This window comes from Acanthochromis polyacanthus, chromosome 17, assembly GCF_021347895.1.
Source record: "Acanthochromis polyacanthus isolate Apoly-LR-REF ecotype Palm Island chromosome 17, KAUST_Apoly_ChrSc, whole genome shotgun sequence".
NCBI lineage: Eukaryota > Metazoa > Chordata > Actinopteri > Pomacentridae > Acanthochromis > Acanthochromis polyacanthus.
In genome coordinates, this window is record NC_067129.1 from 12,662,842 (window position 1) to 12,680,946 (window position 18,105).

Here is an 18,105-nt window from a genome sequence, read left to right on the forward strand (position 1 = left end):
CGCAATGCAGTTCCCCTAACCCTCCCTCTTAACAAACCACTGTATCGTAAGTGAAATGCAGCCAATTGTAACGTGTAGTTGTTACTTTAATACCACTACAACCGAGCGGCGGATTTTGTCCACCTAAATGTGAAAGTGTAATTTTTAAAACTTGAGAATTCCCGTCGTGTTTTCAGAGGGACATATTAGCGGCGCTGAGGTGGGGGGAGCTATTTGCAGCATCAGTTGATCCCAGCATCAGTAGCCTTCGCGTATCAAGTTAGTAGGTTATTAAATTATGAAATCCACCTGACAGTCCTTCGGATGTACGATTTCCAGTTTCGTTCAGGATTTTAAGACCTCTCGATCACGTCCGAAGTAGGTACTTAAATCTTTTTTCCCACAATGCATGTCTGTTTCTCCTGATGCTAAGGTCATGCTAGCTAACGGATCTGCTGCACCTGCATATGAAAACATCAGATGAACCTTGCATGGTGCACAGAGTTGTAATCTCTCTTGAAATTCCAGATTTAAGTAACCTATAAAACAATTTAAATAATTAGCATATTGAGATTGAAATTATAAGTGTCTGCTTTTGATTTTTATTAATTTTTTTGCCATCTTTCTGTGCCATTTCCTCTTTCAAGAACAACTGCCCAATAAAAATGTGTTTTTCCTGTTGAGCTGATTTTAGTGTATTTTTCTGCTTTGCTTCTGCCCACTTTATATATGGCATAGTTTTGCTTTGAAATAACTGCATACCCAGGCTGCAGATAAGATAATAAATATCTCTCCTTTGCCTCTCTGGTTCCTTCAGGAAGTGTTGCGCCCACATGGGCAGTGTCCTGGCTTTGTCTTCCAGTCCGGGCCATCAGAACTGGCCTTTCTCCACGGACCCCCCTCCATCTCGCTGGGACGCACATCCTGCTCACTGGGACAGTCCACCACGCTGGGAGAGGAGAGATGGCCGGCTGCCCAACCCAGGCAGCTTTCACTCTCTCCACAGGAGCTGCAAAGGTACTCCTGGCTAAAAAGAAAGAGCGGTGAAAAGCACATGGTGGTTTAGGAGGTGTAGGCTCAGGAGAAAAACATTCACATGCACACACACTCATCATTGTATTATTCTAAAATCAATGTTTAAATGCAGTTTCACCGAATTTTTGTCTGGTGCACACAATTTTACAATTTCACAGACTACACTGCTTTTGCTGTAAATGTTTTTAATTGCATTCTGTTGTTTGTTTTCCCATTGATTGTTGCCTATTTATTCTGTTCTGATTGTACTCTCAGCATCGTTGTAAATTAGGGCATGTTTTCTATGATTCCTCAAGATTTTAATAAAGGTTGAATGAAATGAAAAAAGATCTACTAGCATCAAAAAAAGCACACTGATGTTTTTTTAGATGAAAGATATACAAACTAAAATGAACAGTTGTGACTTTTATATATTTACTTTTATTCGAGAAAAAACATCAAGCTCTGTGACCTGAGTCACACATAATCCGTCAATGTGAAAATGAAGCATTCTGGGTATTTTTGAATGCCGTTACTGTTAAAACTGAGTACCAATCACACAATTACACATCATATTAACACGCATAATGTGTTACTAATGTTTCTGACCAGACTGTTTTTTCTCTCTACCTCCTCAGATGTGTTTCCTCAGCAGATTGAAGGTGTCAAGATGATTGTCAACAAAACTCTGAGCAGCTTCTTCAAGGTGACGCTTCCACCCACATTCATTTACAAGACAATAATGTGCGATCTTTGATTTAATGAGTGCGTTTGCTTCCAGGTCAGTCATACGCTCCACCTCAGTGCTGTAAGTCCTTCCTACTATCGATTCCATGTGGAGCATTTGCAGTCTGATGACTACAGCAAGGACAAGGTCAAACACAATTCCCCATGTACTTAATATGTCTCATCACCGATTTATCGTTTAAGATTTTTAATCTGCGACGTTGCAAAAAATATAGACGAAGGCTGCTTTTTTGTGTCGACAAATTGCACAATGTTCTTTTTTCACATTTTAGGATGCCCCAGCATTAATCGGTGAGATGGACTCTTCAGGTAGTCTGAACGCTCACGCTCTGCTGCATCTCACTGAGCGTGTGCGAGCTAGAACGGTGTTCCAGGTTTGTTTCTCTTCTTATATCCATCTATCCCATCGCAAATTCAGTTGCTATTACTAAATAAGTCCATAACTTTATGCAGCATTGAGGCAAACAGCGACATTTATGAATTGCTGATTGTGTTTCAGACGCAACAGTCCCAGTTTGTAACGTGGCAGTTTGAAACTGAGTACAGAGGGAACGACTTCACTGCTGCTGTGACTGTAGCCAACCCAGACGTCCTCAGAGAGTCAGGTGAGAAATTACACTGTAGTAATAATATAGTTATAGGACAATAAAACTCAGTTTCACAGTCATCAGTGTCAAACAAACATGCATCAATGTATTGCTTTTCTTTAATTATCCACCAGTATTAGAAAAAAAGAACATTACACATAGTCAGACAAAATGTTTTTTCTTTAAAGAAATTTTTTCAGTTGAATTCCTGTATTATTATGACATGTTATGCATATGTGTATTTTTCTTGGACAGTTATCCTTGTAGCACACTTCCTGCAGAGTGTATCCTCTGGGTTGGTGTTAGGAGGGGAGCTTGTTTACCACCGCGGCCGAGCAGAGGAAGGAGGAATTCTTACTTTGGCTGGACAGTACTCTAGTGAGAGTTTTTTTTTTCTTTTCCTAAATCTCTCTTAAATATCTAATTTTAACTGAGCTGCTGTTATTTCTGATTTGTTGTGCTTTATTTAGCAGCTGCACTACATTACTACTGTGTCACTTTTTTTCTGTCTCCTAACGTAGGACCAAACTGGGTGGCAACGCTGAATGCTGGGAAAGGAGGCGCCCATGCTAGCTACTATCACAGAGCCAACAAACAGGTACAGCTTTGTTCAAATACGCCATTTACCTCAGGTGTATGTTGGTAATATGACTTGTTGTGTGTTTGCCAGATCCAAGTCGGGGTGGAGTTTGAAGCCAGCACCAGGACACAGGAGACCACGACCTCATTTGGCTACCAGATGGAACTCCCCGAGGCCAACATGGTCTTTCGAGGTAAATTTCATTCTGCGACTTTGACTCAGATGCCATGCCCAGTGTATGAAACGTACTTTATTTGTCTGTGTCCAGGTATGATAAACAGTCGCTGCATAATAGGAGGCGTGTTGGAGAAGCGTCTGACCCCGCTTCCTGCCACCCTAATCATGGGCGCCTTTGTAAATCACAGAGGTGACAAGCTGCAAGTGGGCCTCGGCGTCAACGTGGGCTAATCCTCCACAAACCCCTCCTGGAATTTCCTGTCAGGACAGTCACCCAGGCGCAAGTGTCATAGGCTTCATCGTGGCCTGACCTCCTAAGGTTTATCAGCCTCTGCAGAACACCTTCTGATGCATTTCACCTTGCAACCTACCTCTCAAAACGGAGGTGATGTTTTCTGAGTGGGTGACAAGGATTGCACTGCAGGAATAGATGAACATTTTCAGGGGCTCGAAATAAGTGACCGGAGATGTGTTACCGTCCCTCTAAAACCAGACTGCAGGTCACCTTCCGGACAGTGATGACCGAAAGGAAGAAGGCATACCGCACTGTAAACCTAAAAGTTTTATACTGTAGGTAGTCATAAAGAAACATAATGTGAATAGATTGTATTTAAAGATGATATTGTTTTCTTGTTTTAACCCATTAACTAGAATTTACTCACTTTATTCTTGATAATTCTGGATAATATTTTCAGAAGGTGGTTAGAAAACAAATGCACAGTTTTTCAGTCATTGTCCAGGCATTTGTCTTCAAACCTTGATTTATTTATTTTTTTTGAGCTTTCCAGTGTTTGAATCAACCACCATGGGTATGATTTGAAATGCTTGCTGCTGTCAGCACACAAGAGAAAACAAGCTGATCTGTGCGTTTCAGTAAAATGGTGAGATCATGTTGAATCTTCAGTAAGCCCCTGAAACATGAGCAGGTAAACACGCTTTTTTATGTCTGATTGCGTGTGCATTATTTTTGCCAGTGTATAAAAGCGTGTGCATCAGATAGACAAATATTGGTTGACTCTAAGAGAAAAGATGCTGCTCGATATGGATCAACTCTAAGCTGAGGGCTATGAGTGCACTAAGTCTCCTGAGCGAGGGCTATACTGTATGTATATAGATGAAAGCATTCGGAAACACTAACCTTTATGCAACCTGCACTACTCTCACTGCGTCTGGACATTCCAGTGCTGTTCAACATATGAGATGTTGCATATGTATCATTTCTACATCATGTCATACAAGCATGGAGAGACGGGAAAGGGTGTGCTGTCTTTTTAAAATTAATTTATTAAAGATGTCATTTCTATGACTGATTCTTTTTTTTGTCTACTTGTGGTGCAAATTGATAGAGAAATGCCCCCTAAATCTGAGCTTGACCTCAGCACCGAGGTGGTTTTTAGTACAAATTGAAGCATCTAGCAAAATAAAGAGTCAGATGGGTTTTTTTTTCTGTGCAGTTGTTAGAGATAAAAAAATAAGCTAAAATGAGAGGGAATGTTGGACATTTGTCATGTGTTAAGACTAAAGGAATTCTATTTTTCCTCTCCTCTTTTGTGCATTCGTGAAGCGGATTCTTAAAGATGAATTTCCATCTTCACTCTCTCATGTCTGTGCAGATCCATGTCTGTCCATAAACTTCATATGCAGTTACTCAACGCCCTTAAAATGTTAAATTCTGGCCACATTATGTCTAATCTTACAATCGCAGAGACCACAAAAATCCAATAAAAATGCTCCTTCCAGACATTTTTTATTATAAACTCTGAAATTACTAATATGCTCTACATATATACAAATGTGTTCAAAAATGAGGTCTGTAAACATTTCAGTTGTTGGTTCTGATATCACATTAGAGTGTCCAACAAAAGCTTAAAGTGGCAAAGATAGAGGCTGATATGTGACATGTAAACTGCTGCTTCTTTCCAGTGTTATTTGTCTCTGAAAAGAGACGAGAAGAATCCTTTCCTTACTTCTCCCTTCACTCTCAGCGACTTGCTTCTTTGGAGTCCCACAGTGTTTTCCTTCTCTCGCTGGACCTCCTTCTTTCTCTCCTCCTCTCTTTGCTGCACCTGCTGATTGATCACCAACCGCATGTCCTCCTGCAGGAAGATAAAAGGTTCACACAGAAAGAAAAGTTGACCCGTGCGCTATTCTTTTAATTTTTGCTGTCTAAAGACGGAATTCCAAATTTGATCTTACCTGCCAGGCATCCAGCTCCTGAGACAGCGCTACTTTGTGTTGGATGGTGTTGAGGAGCTGCTGAGTCAGTGTTTCTTTCTCCTGACGCACCATGGCCAGTTCACTCTCCAGGGAGCTGGATATTCATATTACATTACCATATTATATCCAGCCATGAGTTCTAGTAATAAATATTTGATGAGCTAAAAATGTTGTAGTGTCACCTCACCTGTAGCTTGGCTTGTCAGGACTGCTTCTAAAAGGTTTGATTTCTTCCCTCAGAGACTCGAGTTTTTCTTGTTGAGATTGCAGCTGCAAAGTGAGGAAAAAGTGTTAATCGATTCAAGTAACTGTTTTTTTTATTCTAAACACCAGCTGCTGAGTCAAAGGTTTACACTGAAAATTTGCTTTGCCAGCTTAAACATTAAGGTTAAGGCCCTTTACTGTGATTTATGAAGTCATTTAATTGTTTAGAACACTAGAAAAATCTATTCAAATACTGATTTACCTTGTATGGTTAATTCCTAACATTGTTATTAATTATAAAGAGTTGCCTGACTAATTTATACACTGTAGTGATCACAGTCTTGCATACTGGACTATCACTGGTTCCAGAGTGGTTGTGGTTTTACAAAAACGTGCTCTACTTAAAAGCTGATTTAAGGTGATAAAACAGAAAATGCATGTCTTCAGCTGCCTTCTAATATCCAAATCTGAACATACATAGTGCCTTTAGACTTCAAAATACAAATAAAGCTACATAATTCTGTCATTATTTTTGAAAAACATATGTTCCTGTGTCTGAAATTATTATTTCCTTGCCTATTTATGGAAGAGAAATCAGCAAATGCATCATTTTAAATTCCTATTCTAGCAAGAACCTTTCATTTCAGGTGTTCTTAACTTCTGAAAATGAATAAGAGTTAAATGAAAAACACACTTTGCTTGTGAAAAGTGTGTGTAGTTCGACAGACCTCCTCTTTCAGCGCTTGTATTTCTTCATCTCTTGCTTGCAGGACTGTGGAGTGAGCTAGAAGGGCCTCTTTAGCCTGGTGAACACGAAAGATTTTCACCGCAACACAACAGGTTGAAAGGTCAGAGAGGTCAGGATACTTAATTACAAGGTGGAAAAGAGCTTGTTAGGTTTAATGACTAGTTAGAATCAGTGTCTATTGAAAGCAGGATGTCAGTACAGGGTCAGAATTAGTGCACAGTAGCTGAGTTAGAGCTGTCAGCGCTGTTACCACGGTGTTGTGTGTTCCTGTGAGTCTCTGTTCGTACCTGTGACTGCTGAATTTCACTGAGCAGAGACAAAGGTTGTGTGTGTGAACTGTCCAGGACGCTCTCTTCTCCCAGGTTCAAAGCTTTTTGCTGCAGGGAGCGATTCAAGGTGCGCAACTCAAACACCACTCCCTGCTCCTGTTCTATCTAAAGGCACAAACACAGACAGGTGAAGAGCTTTGAACTAGTCGTGTTAGTGGTGAGTAATATCTGCTGCAGCAGCCATGATTCTGTCCCTGTTCCCTCCAGCTTCATGCGTAAATGCTAGTTCATCCTAAATGCCACCGTGCTTTTGATCCTCACCTCCGCTTCTTTCTCTTTCAGTTTCATCTGGACTTCAGACAGTCTGTCTCTCAGTCCGTCTCGCTCTATGCGGAGTCTTTGGCTGTCCTCCTGTGAAGCTTTCAGCTGGGTCTCCATGTGCGACTGCCGCTCCTGCAAAACTTTGTTCTGTATGGAAAAGAGAGAATGATGGGTGAACACAAAATACTGTAGACATTATGCAATTAGGGAGGTGAAACCAAGTGGTGCCTGTAATTATTGTAATGCATATTTCCAATATGAAATCAGTATTCTGACTGTCGGCTTACCCTTCTACTGAACATTTAAATAAACTTCAGTTACAGAGTGCAATTCATTTCTAACCAGAATTTGATGTTTTGCAGTAAAAGTATATAGAAGGCCAGATCTTTCAGATCTCTATGGCTTTATTAAATATTTTGTTAAAATTTCTGTAGCTACTTGTGACTCAGGTTATGAAGCCTTGGCCTTTGATTTAAGCTCATCTTACATCAGACTTGACTCACAAAAGCCTCAATGTTATGCAAGACTTTAAAGGAAAAACTCAAGAACAATGCAGGCAAATGCTGCATAGCACACTTTGAATACTTATGGACAGAATTCTTTGGGTTTGAAAATACAGCTTTGAGATTAAAATATTAAAAGGCATTTAATTGTCGATATTCAGAGATCTAAAGTACTTGGATGTAATTTGATTTAACTTGGACTTGTCATCAAAGACTGAAAACTTGACTTGGACTTGCACAACTAGGCCTAAAAAGCAGCTCTCCTGCTGTTGAACTGTATTGAAATTTCACCTGATTTGGACGTGTTTAGACATGAATGCATTGAGAATAGACAATTTAATGAATGATTTGCTTGTGCACAACACTGAGAAGTGACACGTAAAAATACCTCTGCTTGTATGCTCCCTAATTGTGTGAAGCTGATGTTTCGGCTAAAAGACGATTCTTCCATCTCTTCCCTGAGAGAACGAATCTCAGTCCTCAAGCAGTGCTCCACTGTGACAGCCTAAATGAGCAAGAGATGAGAAAGACAGATCATCAGTAGGCGACAAACATAGAACTCCTAAAACCTGCTCATCTGCATTGTTTCTGCTTGCATGCCTATGACGTAACACAGCACACATGCAGAAAACCAACCTCTGCTAGTTGCTCCACCAGTCGCTGGTTATGGTTGGCTAATTGAGTCATCTGCTCACTCTCATCTTTTCGCCGGTCACGCCCCTGACTGTGATGTTTCTCCAGCTCAGTCCTCAAGGCCGCTAAATCGACAGTCAGCTCCGCCTCTCTCTGTCCAGATGTCAGTTCATTCATCTCCAGCTTCCTCTGAAGGACATGCTTCTCCTGCTGCAAAGCCTGAGACATTAGACAACACATTAACCAAAACACTGCTCATGGATAATTTAATTTTTTCCTAATATGAAGCAAAATTAAAACAAATGTAGCAAAAGTTCACTGGCAGCAAGCACTAGATCTTGGCTCGTCATAGTAAGAAAACACAGTTGTCACTGTTAATTATATTAAAGATGGCTGCAGTCCAGCCCTCCATGGCCCACAGTTGCAAGAATGAAAGTTTTCTGTCTAGTAGTGCCTTTAACTGGCCTAATGCAGACATCTTATACATATCCCAACAGCTCAGGCTTCAATTTGCCTCACTGCAGTATGTTAATACTGTACAACATGTTTTTCTCCCACTGACTCCTCAGTTCTCTTTTAAACCAATCTCAACAGTTTTCCAAAGAATATGAATAGCTTCCTTCATTGTGAAGATCTTTACTAATGGAAAACTTGAATAATAATTTTTAAACGTTTACTACACATGATTTGGATGGATTTCAATGTTGTGACAGCACTGATGAACAAACTACTTTTTTAGGGCCACCTGTGAAATCTAATGCAATCCAATACAAAAGCTCTGACATTATTCTACAACTCCTTTAATTTTCATTGTCTAGAGACTTCAGAAAGGTGATAATTCTACTTAATGCTTTTTGCTGAGGTCATAGCAGGTCCATAGCAGGTCCACCCCACTCTCACACATGAGGGAAGCAAAATATCACGTGGAACTGCAATTACAGTTTTAACTCGTCAGTAGTCTGTAGCAAATCGGTTTGTGTCATTAATGTTTTTAAGACACATATTGTGATTTTAATATATCATTGTATCATTATTGTATCATCAAACCCTATAATCAATGGATTTTGTTAAAAATATATGTAAAAATAGAGCAGTACTATTTGTAAAGAGGCAAAATAAAACCTTCAAGAATACAAAAACAAGAACAAAATTTCCCCTCAAAAAATTCTAAAACCAACTATTGCTAACAGAAGTGTTAAAATTAGTTAAAAATCTACACTATCAGGGCTTCGCTGAATTGAATGCAAACACTATTCATATTCTTCAGTGTTAATGCTTTTCTTCATGTAACATATCACAACGTTCTTTTGTGGAAAAGAACTATGTCATTCATTTTTACGCTGTGAAAATCACACCTCATTTTAACAAACAGAACGATACACTTCATGTGTTTTTTCATATAACATGGTTTTGTTGTCAGCATTTGTTAATTCCCACTCTGTAACGATAACTTTCATTCCATAAAATGGAATGACTTGAGCTGTTACATACAGGTTTTTCTACATTTAGAGTGCTTACACTGCAGGCTAGAATCATTCAAATGGCAATTGCTTCTTTATGTTAAAAAGGTTTTTAGTTTCCCTTTACTTCCCAGCAAACTGCATAATAAACAGTGCTGCAAAGTTTGCACAGTTAAGGAAAAACAGCAGCTTTAATCTCACCTCCACCTCTCTCTCCCTCTGCTCCAGAGAGGCTGCCAGCTCCTCATTCTTCTCCAGTAAAGCCTGGCCGAGCTCTGCAGCGAGTATCAGGTCGGTCTCTATCCCTCCTCCACTGTCAACGCTGCCAGGAGACGACGTGGACGAGGGGAGAGCAAAGGAGAGAGACACCGAGGAGGATGAGGAGAGAGGGAAGAAGGAGTCCTCCAGGCTGGGTGAGGGAAGACTGTCCTTCCTGGGGGTGAACATCACTGACAGTGGTGGGCTTGTTTAGGAATCAGTCAGACAGCATCATCCCAGTTCTTGGAAGTGAACCACACTCACATAGGTGGCAGGTGCACGGCCATTCACTGTGTTTTTGGCAAGAGAGCAGGAATTCTTTTCTTTTCTTGATACTCTGGTCCTGAGGGATTCGATGACTCAGTGTTTCAATTTTGTAATCCAAAAAGGGAGTATGTCTCTGTGAAACTTGTTCTTCGTTGTGGTTTCAGTGCTCCTGGTGCTTGCGTCACTCAGATCTTCTCTTCTGTGTCCAAGAACACCATATAATGACTTGTGTGAATATGAGATGAGTTGTTTTCTGGAAATACAATCCAACGTGGCCTATAAGGAGGGCTTTTGTCTGGCAGGTGCTTTTGTTACTCTGACCGAAATACCACCTCCGCTATTATCATAGTTCTGCTCCCCTCCCTGAATTCCAAAGGCATTGTGCTCCACTATTTATGTAGAAATACAACAATGTCTTGAGTGTTCCCAGAATAGTCTCTAAAGTTTTAGCCAAATGATTAAGAGATGATAACCGCCTGCCAAGTCTTAGTTTTTTTTCACCTGAACTAAGGTTTTTGAAGTTACCACTTATTATTTCCAATCACCAAGCAAACTTGTTTCTATAAATTCTGTTTATTTTCACTAAATCTCTTTACAGCTGCTCTATGAAATCACAGTCTCCGAAGTCTACTCGTTTAAATCTGACGTCAACTTCACCATGAAACCATGCTGTACACTTAAAATGATTTAAAACACAAACAATGACCTCAGCCCTGATCTATCATAACTCGTTTTCTTTTATAAGAACAGACATGTTCACCCACATTCTACCCAACTTTTAAGGACAGAAAATGAAGCCAGTCTTACCTGACAGTTCCGAGCCAACTCATATCAAACAGACATTGCCTTCCTGTCTGGTAAGTTGTGTTTGGAAGTGTTTGCGCAAGAGAGGCTCAGCTGGTTTCCTTGGCAGTGGAAACATACAGTATGTAAATACAGCCAGTGGCTCCACCTCTTACTGAGTGAAACAGGTAAAGGGAGCAGACAGAGAGAGGAAAGCACTGGGAGACAGAGGAGGAAGGATGGGGACAGTAGACGCTGCTCAGACACCTAGTGGCTGCACAAGGAAGAGAAAAACAATGATTAACTCTGAGGAATCCACTGCTACAAATGTTCAGCACCCTGCTGTTTGAGTGGGGGTGACACAGGGTGAGACATGGAAAGAGTGCAGCACACAAACAGGGTTCTTGTCTAATGTGACCCTCTTCCTCCTCCTCCATCCTGTTTACCTGCTTGAAGGGTTTGAAAGGAGCTCTGTGTGTGTTCATTTATGAGGAAGGGGGCAGGGAGGGTAGAAAAGGGAGACTGCTGCCTCTGCACCTCGTTCTCAGAGTCGAGACAACAAGGGAATAGAAAACTGCGCAGGACTTCCACCGAGCATTAAAAAGACTTTTGCATCAGTAGATGTGTTCACATACAGACATGGCTTGCAAGCTCTGGTTTGTACTTTCAGCGGGACTTTTTCTGGCAACCTCAGAGGCTGGAAGGCAGATGCCTAAACTCTCTGACAAGAAGCTCTGTGCCGACTCTGAATGCAGCCGTAAGTATTAACAGCTTGTTTTGTTGCTCAAAGTGTCTCCTTGCTTTGAAGTTAATATGTTCTGATCAGCTGTAGTTCAAATGAGAACATACAAATATAACAAATATTACAAACTGCAAAAGTCCTCCATATGAAGCCAAACTCACATCGGTCTTCTCCTGCACAGATCCTATCCTGATAGCTCGAGCTCTGCAGGACTACTACCCTGGAGACTGCAGGTTCATCCCCATCAGACAGGGACAGCTCGTCTATGTTTATGCAATGCTAAAAGACAGAGGGAACCTCTTTTGGGCTGGCAGCGTGAGTACAAACAACATATTTATTAGATAATAAAGATTGCTTTGACATTTGGTCATGCATATGCAACACATCCATCTATAATAATAAGCTGTGCCACCAGCAAGTGGTTATCTGCATCATCTGTTTGCAGGTTCAAGACTCCTACTACGGACAGCAGGAAGCTCGTGTTGGCCACTTCCCCAGCAGCGTGGTGGAAGAGACTCACGCTCTCATGCCAGCCAGCACTGAAGTCAAAACTACTGTAAGAGACCACACACACATCCACACACATGCATGCGTTATCTAAGGCCTTTTGGTAATTCAATCTCTCTTCTTCTTTTTCCAGAAATGGGACTTCTACTGTTACTGATGCTGCCTTTACAAAGACAAAGTCCAACTTTCCTGTCAACCAGGAACTTTCTTCGGTATCATATGAAATCGTTATGACGCACATTATTGACGGTATATATGCATGCACCTGATATTCTGCACTTTAGGAAGATGTTAACAGCAGCTCTACCATGATTGATAGTTGACATTCTCTGTAATGCTTCTTGCAGCTATCAAAAGGTATTAAATAATAAACTTAAAAAGAGTAAAACATGTTTTCTGTCTGTCATTTGATTCTATGTCACATGTTTAACAAACAGTGTCAGCTGCTGAAATGTAATGTAAAAGCAATTAGGTGGAAAATTCAACTCAAGTTTGCAGTGGTGGTTTGTTCAATATGCAATAAATCATTTAATTTTCTATATTTTAGGAAACTGCTAAATATTCAATTCTTAAAGCATACATTTTTGTTCTAATTCTAATTTCTTCTAAGTAGTTTGATTCATCATTTTCTCTCCAGAGGACAATATTATCATATGCGTGTTCTTAACATATATATAATATCAATATTACATTTTTTTTTATATATCACAGTTATGAGACCCCTAGTTCTAATGTGAAATTGTTCTGAGAAAAGAAACACTGGAGACAATAAAAAAAAGTCCACACATAAATGAATTTGAGTTTCAGCATTTATTCTACTTGTGGTTTTTCTGGGGTAACATGCCAGGAGCTTGTTGTCAATATAACAGAGCTGTAGTTCCTGCATCTACAGGTACAAATGCACCCACTCTCCCATACGTACACACACACACACACACACACACACACACACACACACACACACACACACACACACACACACACACACACACACACACACACACACACACACACACACACTGTCCTTAGCAGCTCAGAGCTCCCCAGTGGAAAAGGAGCCCAGTGATAAAAGCCGTCTATCTCCTCGTCCACTACTCTCCCTCCTGCTCGTTCGCTCTCTTTCTTCCTCTTAACACGCCTGGTCCCAAGTCCTTTGGTGTCTTTTATATTTTTATTTTTTAGTGAACAAGCTAAAAATGACCATAGATGCCTCCAGAGAACCTCCTCCTGCTCACATACAGATATCAGTGCTATTCTAACAGGGAAAAAAAAAAACAGAGCACAGCTGGCATTTTACCGACTCACTCAGCACTGTGTAATGTAGATGCAGTTGTTATGTTTAACAATTTTCATCTGTTTAAATCTTCCAATTCCAGTTTGCTTAAACTGTCTAATAGGTAGTGATTCAGTCCATTAATGCTTGCAATGTTGTTAAGAAAATGCAGGTCCAGAACATAAAAAAAAATGATTGAATGTGTTTAGCAGGAAAAATGAATTTAAAGGGTTCATCTCACCACAGTGTGTCTATAGAGAACTCATGTACGCTGGTAAACAGACTCACTAACATGGGCTCAACATTTCAGCCATTAAAGCAGCCCTGTCTTGCAGAGACATCAGAATAATAGCGATTAAGGATACTGGTTTATTAGAAGGCACTTTAAAGACATCTAGACATGTATGCCTGACTTATATGTGCACTGAACTGCCAACATAACAGTAACAGGTTAAATATAAAAACAGGCAGCACTTTTGGTTAGTAGCAAAGCGGTGTCTGGGGTGTCAGACTTTGCTCTACTTTTTATTTTTTCTGTGCTCCATCTTCACAGGTAATGGGAATGTTGCGCTCTGGTCCAGGAGCTGACCGAGGTGCAGTGATTGTCAGCACACCATCAGAGGACAGACTGGAGTTGACCTCAGCTGCGGACACACCAGAAGGAAGCCTGTACTTCCTCAGAAACTCTCTTGACACATAGCCATGATCATCCTGAAAACAGAATTCATCGCAGAGTATCAGTAAAGTGTCACCAAATCAATTTTGTTTTACTATTTTCTGCAAATCCCCACAGTCTTTCTCTAACCTGTCTTTCTTCGTGTTTGGCATGTATTGTGATGAACTCGTCGCTAACATTGACACTCAGCTCTTCAGGGGAGAAATGCTTCACATCCAGATAAATGACGTAGCGATCCTTCTCTGTGCGCATCTATACAGACAGCAGAGCTGTCAGAAGTACTCAGAAATGCATCAGCTGGGCAAAAAACACCAAAAATTGATAGTTTTTTTTTTATCATTTCAGTGCAAAACTCATATAGGAAAATTACACAAAAACTTGAGGTATTGGCCAACGATGGCATTCTATGGTGATATTTCTTGATTCAGTAATATATAATCATACGTACACCTCTCACAAATTAAAGATGTATGCTCCAGTAGCCTGCCACAAGACTGTGTAAACTACTACTAGCACTAATTTTTGTACTACTGAAGTGGTATTATGATGGTGCTTCATTGAGTTAGATTATTTTAGGAACACAGTAGAATTTACCTCACTGTGTCCATTGTCAGGCCAGTTGAACCAGCGCATGAACGAAGACCGCATCCAGGGGAAGGACCAGGAGAAGGGCCACATCATGGGCCAGTCGGTGAGAGGTTCTGCCATGGAGAAGTCAGAGAGTCGATGTGGAAAGGCCCGGCGGTACCAGGGGTACTGGATGGGGATATCCATGCTGAGATTCCAGGAGAGATAAAAGACCGACGGGCGTGAGGTGAAGCTGACTCTTGGTCCAGTGTGGTTTGAGATGGGTGCTGCTGTGCTCCCTTGCTTCCCTGCACTGCATTTATAGGCCTTTCCCTCCCATCCCACACATGCCCTGTCTCTCAGACCCCCCCCACCCCTCCATAACCTCCCATGCACACTTGCACAGGGTCTCTGCCAGCGGGCTGAATTTTCTGGAACAATGATGTCAACTGTTTATCCCTCCATCGGCCTCATTGTTTCATCTGTCTGACTGCCACTGCTTGTCTCTCTCTCCATGACTGTGTGTCTCTCGCTGTCCTCCCGGTCATGAGGTGACACTGGCTAGGAATACTGCTGATGCCCTCATGCTCATTCCCCAGGAAATGCCCCCGTCTGGTTGGTGTGTGATTTTGTGAGTGTTTGTTTGAGGAATAGCTGCCAGCGCATTAGCCTGCTGTGCTCTGAGTGCCAGAAGCTTTAGGGTTGTGTGTGGAGTGGATGTGTGCTTGAATGGGAACTGATGAGTTTGTATGGGACAGTATTAGGTCTCTCTCTATGTGTGTATCATTTTGCTATGAGCTCAGACGTAAAATATGGAGTCCTTGCCAGCGGTTGTGCCAATAATTTTTTACCCCCAGTCTCCGCTTCATCCTCCCAGTCATGTTGTCTCTGAAGTAGAACTGCACATTAGCAAGCACAGAGATTCTACAGAGACTTATAAACCATCACACCATCAACTACTTTTTAGTGCCATCCACTCTTTTCTCAATCAGCCAAGGTCTGGCACTGTGCCAGACTAATGGAGCCAAGTACCATCCAATGAAAGCTGAAGGTTTTATCATCCATAAATTGTGTGCTGCACAATTGTCCAATATAAATGTGAGGTTAATGGGCTGTCGTATGGATAGGTCAGAATGAGTTTGGTGACAAAGCAATAAAAACTAAGCTTTAAAGTGAGAGTATGTGAGTGAGAGTATGACAATAGTGGTCACAGCAGGAAAGAGTAAAACCCCTGGCTGCAATAAATTGCACAAAAGTGGTATTATATTGATTATAAATGAAACCATTTAATTGGGAAGAGCAAGAATGTATTATTTCTTCTTTCAAAAGTTAGATATAGTCAAAAAATATATTTAAAAAAAATCTATTTTGACTATTTTTTGTTTCAACAAGTCATCTTCACAACAGAATGACTGTCATACAACAATCAAGTATGCATCATATTGTAAATGACAGTGGGCAGATGAAGAATGAGATCATAGAGCAGCAATCCAGGTCAGTATCCAGCTTGTCCACAATTTGCATAATGCAGTGTCACACATCTGTCATGCAAATTACTGTGGTTGTTGTTGCTGCTTGTGGAATGTTGTACCAGTCTTCCTGTAGGCCTTGGCCAAGTCGGCGTCCATCCAGAACTGTCTGAAACAATTTCTAAGATGGCAAATAGGGTAGCTGTGGACATTTATGTACCTGTCTATTGCTCTAAGTCACAAGCCAGCACCCAACATTCCGTTCTCATCTTTATCTTGTCATCTGTGGCATCGTGTCATTTGAATAAAGCTGCATTTTAAGGTGACCTTTAAAAGGCATTAGTCAAAAGACTTTCTGTCTACTGGCCACACTATCTGATTACTGTGCTTTTATGCCACTCCTGATGAAGGTGTGGATTACCTCAATGGTTGATCATTTGTCATCAGTTTAACAGCTCAAAAACCTTTTGTGCCCAGCCATCTTAAATTAACACTTTCTCATTAGAACAACAGAAATCAACAGAACAATACAATTTAAGAGAGTTCAAAGCACTGATCAAAAGATGTGTAACTAAAAAGTACAGTTGCAGAGCATCTTAAGCCCCTAGTTTTTCTGTGTGATTTTTTTATTTGTTGTATTTCTTGTGTCATGTTTGATTTTATAATGCTTGTAATTTTATAATGGCTTGTTTCCTTGGCCCTAGAAAAACAGATTTTCATCTCAAGGGACCTACATGTTGTATAAATGTTAAATAAAATAAATATAAAAAAAAGAGGTACATTTGCATGCTGTGTTTATACTTCTGTTCAAGTTTGTTTATTTCAAACATGATAACATTTCTGTCTTTCTTATTATTTTGCAAATATTCTGTCAAATGGGTCAAAACAAGGGTTAAATGTTTGAGTTTAGTGGATGAATGTGTTCCTAATTCGAGTGTTTCTGCATGTGCTTCTGAATAACCTTGAGATGATTGATTTTTCTTCCTACAATCTGCAGAGAAATGAAGTGAAGCTCGTCTGTTGTATGTACCGTCGTTACCATGGTGACCTGAGCCGCCCCAGCCGCTCTGAGCTGTTATACTGTTGGAAATGCGGTAAAAAAAAAAAAAAAAAAAATTAAACCCACAGAAATGGACTTACCGGCTACATATTATGGGAAACTGGATAAAAGGAACCCAGTTATTTCAAATTTCAAACGAGACATTAACTCGTTTGTAGCACTAATGGGACAAATAGCTTCTTCGACCGAACAGGACAACAGCTCTTATGCTAAAGGGTAAGATGGTAAAAGTCAAGGTAGCATTAGCTTAACGGTAAATAGTTAGCTTAATGCAGCGTATTTCACCTGCTTCGCTGCTACTCTGTTGTACTTTACTTCAGAAAAAGTTGTTTATTTAGCAATTAATTGACAACATGTCTACGTTTTGGACCGTTAGGAGTAGCAAACAGATAATACAAAGCTCTACTTTTGACTCCAGGTGTTTTACTAATTAAAAAACTGGTGTAGGCCTCCATTTCGATACAATGAGGTTAGCTAAAGAAGTACTGAAGTCCCATCTTTCCTTCACAGCAGTTGGTGAGACAGCTTAGCAAGGTAAACAGTTAACAGTCCAATGTGCAAGTAGAGTTATTAATGTTGTCTTCAAAATTATTGCGATACAGTGCCATACCAACTCTGAAACAGATTTCATATTACCAGCACAGTGAATCCATGATTTGCATGTGTCCTGCTGTCAGGCTGCTGATATTACCCATTTTTAAATGACCCTGTTTTCAATGTAATTTTAATTTTGAAGGATTAAGATCCTGCTGGAGATATGGAAGAAGTACAAGCATCGTCTTCCTTCAAACTTATACCAGGAGCACATGCTGCAGACTGCAGATTTTCTTTTTGAAATAAAGGTACGTGATAATACCTTGCTGCAGGTTGGATTCCCAAAGCTGCTGCAGATGGCCTTTCTAACTGCATTTCATTAAATGTCAAGTTATACAATGCATAATGATTTTATTAATCAGTGTATTCAGGGCAGTGAAAGGTAGTAACTGAGAGTTGCGGTGGATTAGCAGGATTTCCTTTTTTCTGTATTAACAATCTTATTTTTGTTTGCTATTCCTTGCCTCTTT

General features: G+C 40.5%; 5 protein-coding genes across 15 annotated transcripts in view; 3 read left to right on the forward strand and 2 right to left on the reverse strand.

The window, feature by feature from the left end:
• Positions 1-25: 25 nt before the first annotated feature.
• On the forward strand, positions 26-4,387 carry si:dkey-71l1.1 (uncharacterized protein LOC569883 homolog). Of its 2 annotated transcripts, none has more exons than XM_022190487.2 (10): positions 26-361; positions 797-996; positions 1,632-1,699; positions 1,775-1,867; positions 2,013-2,114; positions 2,240-2,345; positions 2,583-2,705; positions 2,849-2,925; positions 2,998-3,100; positions 3,176-4,387. In XM_022190487.2, exons 2-10 carry the CDS (start codon positions 813-815, stop codon positions 3,313-3,315), a joined length of 996 nt encoding a protein of 331 aa, XP_022046179.1. In that variant the 5' UTR covers positions 26-361; positions 797-812; the 3' UTR covers positions 3,316-4,387. The 2 variants fall into 2 exon arrangements, with proteins under 2 accessions (XP_022046179.1, XP_022046178.1); XM_022190486.2 differs by having other exon boundaries at positions 26-357.
• Positions 4,388-4,814: 427 nt separating this feature from the next.
• On the reverse strand, positions 4,815-10,983 carry bicdl2 (BICD family like cargo adaptor 2). Of its 3 annotated transcripts, XM_022190485.2 has the most exons (10): positions 10,772-10,983; positions 9,641-10,163; positions 7,983-8,198; positions 7,735-7,851; positions 6,844-6,990; positions 6,541-6,687; positions 6,234-6,308; positions 5,489-5,571; positions 5,281-5,395; positions 4,815-5,180 (listed from the first exon to the last, which is right to left on the reverse strand). In XM_022190485.2, exons 2-10 carry the CDS (start codon positions 9,884-9,886, stop codon positions 5,010-5,012), a joined length of 1,317 nt encoding a protein of 438 aa, XP_022046177.1. In that variant the 5' UTR covers positions 9,887-10,163; positions 10,772-10,983; the 3' UTR covers positions 4,815-5,009. The 3 variants fall into 3 exon arrangements, with proteins under 3 accessions (XP_022046177.1, XP_051793161.1, XP_051793160.1); XM_051937201.1 differs by lacking the exon at positions 6,541-6,687; XM_051937200.1 differs by lacking the exon at positions 10,772-10,983 and having other exon boundaries at positions 9,641-10,744.
• A 259-nt stretch (positions 10,984-11,242) lies between these two features.
• Positions 11,243-12,386, forward strand: mia (MIA SH3 domain containing). The gene is made up of 4 exons (XM_022190489.2): positions 11,243-11,504; positions 11,671-11,804; positions 11,935-12,045; positions 12,130-12,386. The coding sequence occupies exons 1-4, from the start codon at positions 11,369-11,371 to the stop codon at positions 12,151-12,153; spliced, it is 405 nt and encodes a 134-aa protein (XP_022046181.1). The 5' UTR covers positions 11,243-11,368; the 3' UTR covers positions 12,154-12,386.
• Positions 12,387-12,787: 401 nt separating this feature from the next.
• Positions 12,788-14,867, reverse strand: LOC110948791 (alpha-crystallin A chain-like). The gene is made up of 3 exons (XM_022190488.2): positions 14,540-14,867; positions 14,075-14,197; positions 12,788-13,980 (listed from the first exon to the last, which is right to left on the reverse strand). The coding sequence occupies exons 1-3, from the start codon at positions 14,717-14,719 to the stop codon at positions 13,795-13,797; spliced, it is 489 nt and encodes a 162-aa protein (XP_022046180.1). The 5' UTR covers positions 14,720-14,867; the 3' UTR covers positions 12,788-13,794.
• A 2,123-nt stretch (positions 14,868-16,990) lies between these two features.
• Positions 16,991-18,105, forward strand: part of LOC110948775 (cilia- and flagella-associated protein 54) — a 34,265-nt gene continuing 33,150 nt past the window's right edge. For 3 of the 8 annotated variants that reach the window (XM_051937532.1, XM_051937533.1, XM_051937534.1), the window contains exons 1-2: positions 17,004-17,257; positions 17,778-17,883. In XM_051937532.1, the coding sequence (XP_051793492.1) occupies positions 17,112-17,257; positions 17,778-17,883 (252 nt within the window). In that variant the 5' untranslated portion in view covers positions 17,004-17,111. Of the gene's footprint in view, positions 17,258-17,777; positions 17,884-18,105 lie in introns of all 8 variants that reach the window. The other 5 variants (XM_022190473.2, XM_051937531.1, XM_051937530.1 and 2 more) reach the window with 3 other exon arrangements.